An 8,988-nucleotide genomic window follows, 5' to 3' on the forward strand; every position below is an offset into this window, starting at 1 on the left:
ATATCCACTCCATAAGCATTCTTTTTTTTTTTCATCGCACAAATTCATATTAACTGCTGGATTGGTAGGAATTAACATGGACGCCACAATAGCAGTATTCTATGTCATGGTATCTGCTTGATTGGACTTAATTGTGCCGCCTTCAGTTCTTTTAGACTGTCATTACTGTGTGGAAGTATGCTCCTAAGATCACAAAAATACTTTTTCCTTTTTAAGTCTTTGAAATAATGATCTATATATATATATACGACTTCACCAATTATTAGCTTAACCAGCAAAAGCAAGCAAACCATTCTTTTCTTTGCTTCAGACATCACTCACACTCCACAGCAACCGACGCAGCTCAATTATTACATTACTATGATCATACATACCTTCACCACTAGTACCATTAGTACGAGCTACCTACTGCAATTTCTCCACACTCCAACATACAGTACTTCTGACAGCGAGCGATTGAATTAAACAAGCAGAAAGCCCAATTTAATAGCCCAATTTAATTAAGGAAGCTCCCACACAAGTCACAAAGTGAGGCCCATCCATCCGTCGGGGCATGGCCGGATTACCACCCGCGTAGTTGACCAATTACTTTTTACTTACAGCACTGAATAAGCGGGAAGCGGAAGCCGAGGCTCAACCACGGCCACAAGCGGGATCTTCCTCGGCGTCGATAGCCCAAAAATCTCCTCCATGGTCAAATCCTCCCGCCTCATCTCCGCCGGCAATTTCCACCTAAACCCGTGCAGCAAATTCGCGAGGCTCGATTGGATCACCTTGAGCCCGAGGCTGTACCCGGGGCACATCCTCCGACCCGACCCGAACGGCAGGAGCTCGAAATCCTGGCCCTTGACGTCGATGGGCCGGCCCAGGAACCTCTCCGGCCGGAACTCGTTGGGGTCCGGGGCCCACAGGGAGGGGTCCCGGCCGATGGTCCAGACGTTGACCAGGATTCTGGTACCCTTGGGGATGTCGTAGGGTCCGATTGTGCAGTGCTCGCGGGAGAGCCTGGGAACCAGCATGGGCGCCACCGGATGCATCCGCATGGCCTCTTTCACGATGGCCTGGATGTAAGGAAGGTCGGGGATGTCTTTTTCTTCCACCCACCTCTGCTTTCCGATCACTCTGTCCAGCTCTTCTGTCGCTTTCTCGAAGATCTCTGGCTTCTTCAGCATCTCTGATATCGCCCATTCTACCGTCACCGCCGAGCTCTCCGTTCCCCCCGCGATTAGATCCTGATCGATCATGGATTCATTGGAAAATCTTAATTGAATAGAACATAATGAGAAATATAAAATCCACCCATTAATAATTCAATGTATAGCCTTCGAGGACGGGATCAAACATGTGAGATTCATTATTTGGAATTTCATATGACCGATACCGAGCAGCCAGCCCCATGCCCTTGGGGGCCGCGGGTTTTTTGGGGGGGGGGGGGGGGGCTGGGTGGTGGGTGTGGAGATCTTTCCTTGTGTTTATTAAAATTATGTATTTATTAAAAATAAATTTTCTTTTAATATTAATGAGAATAGTATGAATTTAAAATACGTACAAAAGTACGCGGCCCTACATCCCGTTCCTGCACTTCTTTAATCAGTACCACAAAACTTCGCCAGCCACTGTTTAATTTTAGCTCTCTTAATTCTGCAACATGTGCCACAAGTGTGTGCGCTTTTGTACACAAATATATATGCGCGCGCTCGTGTCTATAATAAAAGTGGCTCCCCTACCTTATGCATCATACCCACTTATAACAATTCGTCTTGAATTTTAATATACATCTTGGACTCCTTTTGCTTTAATTCTTTTTTTTTTTTAAATATTATTAATGAAACATGACTAGGTAGAAGATATTGTTTTTATTTGTAGAGATTAATGATTATATTATGAAGCAACTGTATATTAACATTGTATTTGAGGGTGTAAATTTTAAGTTTTGAAAAAAAAAAAATTTTTTAATATAATTTTTAAAAATTTTAATAAATTCAAATTTAATATTTTTTCCTAAATACAATATAAGGACTTTAAATTTCAATTTTTTAAAATAAATAAATTAAAAATATATAAGATACAAATAAGCAAAAAAAGACATATAAGAGAATTATAAATTCAAATCCTAAATAAATAATATTAGATTACCATTTTACCTAAAAGTTTAAAAGTACAAATAACACGTGGAGACTAGAATTCAGGACTCTTTGATATAACAAGTTATATTACTACTTTATTTAAAAACTTAAGCTTTTAGATTTGTATATCAAACTTTAATAATTAAAATCAAAATATGTTCTTTTAACCCATGTAACTGCTAAAGAAGACAAAGTTTTTAAAAAATAAAGTTGATCCAATTGACTCCTTGGTGTATGATTCTGACACTCCATCTTAATCTCATAATCAAAATTTAAATAGCAAACTAGTTCTAAACCCACTTAACCTCAAATCAAATGATAACGTAATTGTGGCTGGCGCGTAAGCCCGCAAAACCGGCATATCCAAAATAATAATAATAATAATAATAATAATAATAATAACAATAACATACCTGGGTAAAGGCCTTGATACCATGCCTCTCGAGCTTGACTTCGAGATTAGGATCCTCGGCCAGCTGCAACAGCACATCCACCATATCCTTCGCCACATAATCCTTCACCCCTTTCCTCCTCGCGTTGTGTTCGTCCACCACATCCTCCAAGAACGCATCAAACTTCTTGCTCAGCGCCTTCATCCTCTTCACGTACCCCTGCAGATCCAAAAATCCCAGCCACGGTATGGAGTCCCCAATGTTCAGCACGCCGCTCAGCAAGAACAGCTCGTCCAGCATCTTCTTGAACTCCTCCGGCTTCACGATCGACCCTTCCTCCTCCTCCAAGTACTTCTTCCCCAACACCATCCTGCTTATCACGTTCAAGCTCACCGTCGACAGGTGCTCCTTCAGCGTCACCCCCTTCCCTGCCGCCGCGAACAGCCCTTTCAGCAGCGCTCTCATCTCCTCCGCCCTTATGTACTCGAAGGACTCCAGCCGCCGCGAGCTGAACAGCTCCGTAAGGCACATACGCCGCGCCTGCCGCCAGTAGGGGCCGTACTGCGACCAGGTGATGTCGGAGTAGTCGTAGGTGGTATACTTTCCGGCGGCGGTCTTGGGGCGGCCGGCGAAGGTGGCGTCGTGGGTTTTGAGGAAGAGCTTCGCCATTTCGACGGAGGAGCCCACCACGACGGGGGCGGAGCCGAAGCGGAGGTGCATTATGGGGCCGTATTTTAGGGAGAGGTGGTGAAGGGAGCGGTGGGGGAGGGGGCCGATGAGGTCGAGGTTGCCGATGATCGGCCATGGTTTTGGGCCGGGCGGAAGGTTGAGTTTGCGGCGGAGGCGGCGGAGGTAGGTGGAGAGCAGGAGGAGGGCTACGGTGGCAAGCCAAGCGATTGGGTAGGTACTCCAAGTAAGAGACTCCATTGTTAGTTAGTTACCAGCTAGTTGAATGGTGGTGATGGAGTGCTGGGTGGGGTGTTAATTTATAATTGAAGAAATTCAGGAGCAAAGGAATGTTGGCCTAGGATGCCGCTAGGAAAATGCCGAGGCGCTGTTTCAGCGACCTTTATTTTTTAAAAAACATTTATAAAACTAAAATAAATCAAAAATTAAATTAAAAAAAAAAACACATTTACATCTTGAAAACAAAATATTTTTAAAAATATGATTAAAATAATAAAATTACAAATAATACATATTAAAAAATTACAATAATAAAAAAAATTATAATTATTTTACTTAATTGATCTACTTTCAAAAAAATTGCTTTATAATAAAAAAAAATTATTAGACATGATAATTGAAAAATAAAATAAAAAAGTGTTTTATAATTAGCTTTTTATTATTTTTAAAAATTTATGTATATTTTTCAAAAATTATATTTAATTTATGTGACCATTTTATTTTTATTTTAATTTAAAAGTGTGTAAAATGAATAATTTAATAAAAAAAATGTATTTCTAGATAGTGAAATGTCTAATAAGAGGTTATCAAAACAAATAAAAATCATAAAATCTAGTTTTCAACTTTTGTTACTAATAATTGAAGTGATTACAAAAACAGAAAACTAACAACAAAAACAAACATATTTTTATAATCAAAATTTTCATTGTAAAGAAACAGAAATAGAAAACTAACTGCAGTAACGATATCAAACAAACTATAAACTCTTTCATATTTGTTACAATACTTGAAATAAAATCTCTTCTTATAACATCAACCATGATGAGCACGACTACATAGGATATAGTATTATTCATGAAAATTTGAAAATTATAGTCAAAATTAATTTTGTTGGTATAATTCGTACTATTAATTGACTTACAACAACTTATTTATCCTGCTCCCTTAATTGGCACAGGCTCACGTAATGGGTAGAAAAAGGAAGGGAGCTACAAGGCACAAACTCCTCTTAGTGGCTACATGGGTGTAACTATTTTTTCTTATAGCAGGTGTGCTTTGGCCTTTGAATGCTTGAAATTTTTGAAATATAGTAAATAATAATTTTATTAAAAACAAGAAGAATAGTCAACTACTAAAAACAAAAGTATAACACAAATCAGTCATATGAACACAGAATTTTCTCCCCAGCAACAACTTTCTAAATTAATTTATTTAATTTCTTCAAATATGAATATTCATCTTCCAAAAAAAATAGACTAATAAATAAGCCACTCTATTTTAAGATAAAAATTGGGCTACCACCAACTATTAAAATTTTCTACTCTTTCTGGTGTTTGCATCAAGACATCTAAGTGGACCATCCTAACAAGTGGTCATCCTCTACATAGGAAAAATAGCCAACACAAAAAGAGAATCAAAAGTTGGTGGAGTTAAAGAGGGGAGGCTTTTAGTTAATCCATGTAAGTTTTAGAAAGAAAAGGGAAAAAATTTTGAAAAAAAAAATATCACAAGGAATGAAAGAAATTGAAAGAATTTCTAGCAAAGTAAGTAGACGAGTTGCGATTATAATTAACAACTTGGATGTTGGATTAGATTTTTTTTTTTTAAGGGATGCAACACGAGAACTTCCCAGGAGGACACTCATCTTAGTACTACTCTCATCCAAGTACGCTTAATTAGGGAGTTCTTATGAGATTCAGTGCATTAGTACTGGTATGATCGCACTCACACTTGTGATTGATTTGTGTGAAATCTTGTTATCAAATAAACAGACCCTTCCAACAAAGTTGTATGTTTTGAAATTGAAATGTTTTTTAGGTTCAAAATGGACTTGGAGCATGAGTCGTGCACTTGAAATAATGAACTTTGATCTTTTCAAACTAAGTTTCATTTTTATTATTTTGATTCTTTGACTTTTAATCTTTATAATTATTAAAAATCTAGCTAGGGATTGTTCATACTATATATATTGTCATCAAAGATTATTTTCAAGTGAATATCAAAATTATAGACATTGAACACATGTCACTTAGTTGTCTTTTTGAATTATTGCGGATAGTTTTAATTGTTGAGTAAATTTATAATAGATGATTTTGAATCAATTTATTGTTGACTTTTTGAGTCTTATTTCTTTTCGATAATGACAAATGACAGCTTCTCATTTGTGCGTTGAGTATTTGAACATGTTTATATTTTTGTAAGCACAAATGACAAATGCAAAATGGAAGTCATGAAACTCTTACACGCTCACATCATTTTGGCACATTCCATGGAAAACGAAGAGTAAAGCTTGAAGACTTGTTATATTTTTCAATTGTACTGTTTATAGGTTTAAATTGTGCATGCATAATCATTTTATTTGAATTGAAGCTCTCTCGAATCATGACCTTAGACTAACCTTAGGCATTCTATATTTCATGAAAAATTATTTTACAAATGTGCAAAAATTATTTTAAGTGAAAAACTCTAAAACAAGTTTTTCAAAATCCCTTTCATGTTTATGTCGTCACATTGATAAACAAGTTTCTCGATCAATCAGTTCTCATCTTAAAATATGTTCAACATAAAAATTGTGGAATTTTTGGCTTTCTTTTAATATCAAGAACGTCCCATTTGGAGTTTTCTAAAAAAAGTAATGCCCAAAATATCAAAAGGTATCCGTAATAGAAAAATTCCCTTTATGTTTCTTTTATCTCATTGATGAGCGATTTTCTCAGTCAATCACCTCTTATCTTAAAAGTGTTCAACATGAAAGTTTTGATATTTTCTCTTAACTTTCTGTTGATACCAAGAACGCCCAAATTGGAGTTGTATAGAAAAAATTTTGCTTGAAATACTGAAAGGTTTCCGTAGTAAAAACCCAAACCCAGCCAACCGGATCTTCACTCCAGTCGACCGAAACTCATGGATTTAAAGCTCCAATCAACTAGACCTTCACCGCAATTGATTGGAACTCTCAAGAAAGCATTGTAATGGGCGAAAAACGGCTAGTTTTTAAAATAAAATAATATTTTAACACCCTAACGGCCATATAATGGCTATATTGAGTTTTTGGCCTATAAATACAAGCTAAAATACTTGAAAAATGAGAGAGAAATGTATTGAAAGCTTATTTACATATTCTTTGATTCTTGTTCATTTTTTAAACCCATTTTGAACATCAAATTCTTATTTTCTCCTACTCTTTTTGAAAAATACTTTTGGGGGAAAATCTTGTGGGTTATTCAAGGAAGGTTGGAGCATATATCCACTCTTATATATTTGCTTCAAAGGCCTCTTAATCTTGAGGTAATCTTGAAGGTTTGAGCATATACTAACTTTCATATATATTGCTTGAAAGCCTCCTTGCTATCTTGATTTTTCAAAGGTCAATTTTAAGAAAATATTTTTCTCCTACTCTTTGTTTCGAAAAATCCTTTGGAGAAAATATTTTGAGTTTTACAAGGAAGCTTTGAGCATATATTTCATTCATATATACTTGCTTGAAAGGCTCCTTATTCTTGAAAGTTTTGAGTATAATTACACTCGCATTTATTACATCAAGGCATTATTATTCTTGATATTTCTAAGGTCAAATTTTGAGAATAACATTTCGATACTCTCTCATTTTACTTGCAAAATATTTTTGAGGGGATTATCCTACTCTACTGAGCTTCATTTTTTAAATCATTTGAGAGTACATATAGTTTTTAAATTATGCACATCTGCTTGTAAAGAAGCATTTCATTGTACGAAAAACCTTTTTTTTTATTATTTAAACAAGCTCTTCGCAGTTCGGATTGTGAACCGTGGCCAAGTGAGGGTACATCACTTGGAGAGGTGGCTCCGCCTAGAAGGAGTGATTTACAGTGTGATCTGTACTGAGCGATGGTACATCGTTCAGAGAAGGGGGCTCCATGTAGTAATCCTAAAAGAAATTAAAAAAAAATTAAAAAAAATTAAAAAAAAATTTATTATTAAAAAATTTGAAATTAAAATTAAAATTAAAATTTTAAAAATAAATAAAATAAATTTAATTAATTAATTAATAATGATTATTAATTAAATAATACAAATATAATAATAATATTATAAAAATATTATATATATATATATATATATATATATATATATATATATATATATATATATTAGGTAATGGAATCAATCTTCAATCTCAGGATTGAAGTTGATATATATATTAGGTAATGGAATCAATCTTCAATCTCAAGATTGAAGTTGCAGAGAAGCTTCCGCCCCATCCTGCGCGCATCAGTTCTCTGTCCCCTCTCTCCCACTCTCCTCTATCTCGTCTCCGTTATTCGGTCGATCGAAAATTTAAAAATACCGTTGGGCTCTACTCGCCGCCACCGACATTTCTACTGGAGCAGATATGTTGTAGGAGCGGCGTAGGCATATCTCCTGAGGTAATTTCAAATCTCAAACTTACCTCAATTTTTCTTAAATTATAAGCCCTATTAATGAACAGAAATTGTCAGGAGACTTGTGGGGAGATTCTCTACAATCTAGTCAGAGCGAGTTTTCGAATTGAAGCTCCGAGGTACCAATCCTAAATCGGGGGTAAGTTTGATAATTTAGGCTTTTATTAGCTTATTTAGGGGATTTAAAACCTAAAGAAATTTTAAGGAAAGTTACTCTAAGGATTGTGACAAATAATATGATGAAATTTGAATTTCAGGACTCAGGGATTTTAGAACACCTGGGGCGTAGGCCAGGGTATTAGCGGGTTTTTTTTTTTTTTTCAGGAATCAGGTAAGGTGATTAAGTTAAGTCGGGAATTTTATTTAATTTGAACCAATTAAATTAATTTATTAATTTATTTAATTATTTATTTATTCATTTGAGAATTTAAAGGCTATTTTGAAAACCAACCGTTCGAAATGGTTTTTACAAACGTAGGATATATGGTATGATATTTTTGAATAAAATGAACGATGGAAAACTTGTTTATTTATATGGACATGTTAAAATGTGGAAAATTGTGTGGTAGATGATTTAATTTATATGGATTATTGTATATCTGTATTTGGGATTTTGAAATACTAGAATTGTTATGAAAAATACTGGAAATGCTTGTGAAAATACTAGAACTGTTTATGAAATGCAGGGGTTTGAACAACCGCCAGTGGCCGGGTATTGTTTGATTGGGCAAGGGCCATGATTATTATTAGATAGCCGAGGTCCGAGTTTTAATTGATGGCTATATACTGGATTGTATTTTTTGCCCGGGGCCGGGTTTTTGGAATAACAAGAAGTATATGTGAAATAATGTTTTAAATGATATTTTTTATTATCTAAATTGCATGATATGCTTTAGGAACCTTGGGGACCAGTGTAGTGTGAGCACGGTACCGTTGCTAGAGATTTGTTATGTGACCGTGTGCGCCCACACCTATGCTGAGAGGTGTAGGGTGGCCTTATCCAATTTGCCTATGTGAGAAGACTGTACCCCTAGGGAGGGCAATCGAACCAGTAGTTGGAGCTGCGTGTACCCGCGGAGTATGATAGCGGAGAGTATAGATGACTACTGTCTGGGTGGATCCCCCCCCCCCCCGACATTAGTC

The 8,988-nt window shown here is 35.8% G+C and overlaps 1 protein-coding gene and 1 pseudogene across 1 annotated transcript; both read right to left on the minus strand.

The window, feature by feature from the left end:
• Positions 1-201: 201 nt before the first annotated feature.
• On the minus strand, positions 202-3,566 carry LOC131163911 (trimethyltridecatetraene synthase-like). The gene is made up of 2 exons (XM_058120736.1): positions 2,540-3,566; positions 202-1,232 (listed from the first exon to the last, which is right to left on the minus strand). The coding sequence occupies exons 1-2, from the start codon at positions 3,443-3,445 to the stop codon at positions 597-599; spliced, it is 1,542 nt and encodes a 513-aa protein (XP_057976719.1). The 5' UTR covers positions 3,446-3,566; the 3' UTR covers positions 202-596.
• Positions 3,567-5,032: 1,466 nt separating this feature from the next.
• On the minus strand, positions 5,033-5,151 carry LOC131165171 (5S ribosomal RNA; annotated as a pseudogene).
• Positions 5,152-8,988: the final 3,837 nt, after the last annotated feature.

The sequence above is a fragment of the Malania oleifera genome, chromosome 9 (genome assembly GCF_029873635.1).
Source record: "Malania oleifera isolate guangnan ecotype guangnan chromosome 9, ASM2987363v1, whole genome shotgun sequence".
Taxonomy (NCBI): domain Eukaryota; kingdom Viridiplantae; phylum Streptophyta; class Magnoliopsida; order Santalales; family Ximeniaceae; genus Malania; species Malania oleifera.

Coding starts and splice junctions, on each gene's coding strand:
- LOC131163911 (XM_058120736.1), bottom strand. CDS start 3,445: ATGGAGTCTCTTACTTGGAGTACCTACCCAATCGCTTGGCTTGCCACC. Junction 1,233..2,539: donor GTATCAAGGCCTTTACCCAG/GTATGTTATTGT, acceptor ATGATCGATCAG/GATCTAATCGCGGGGGGAAC.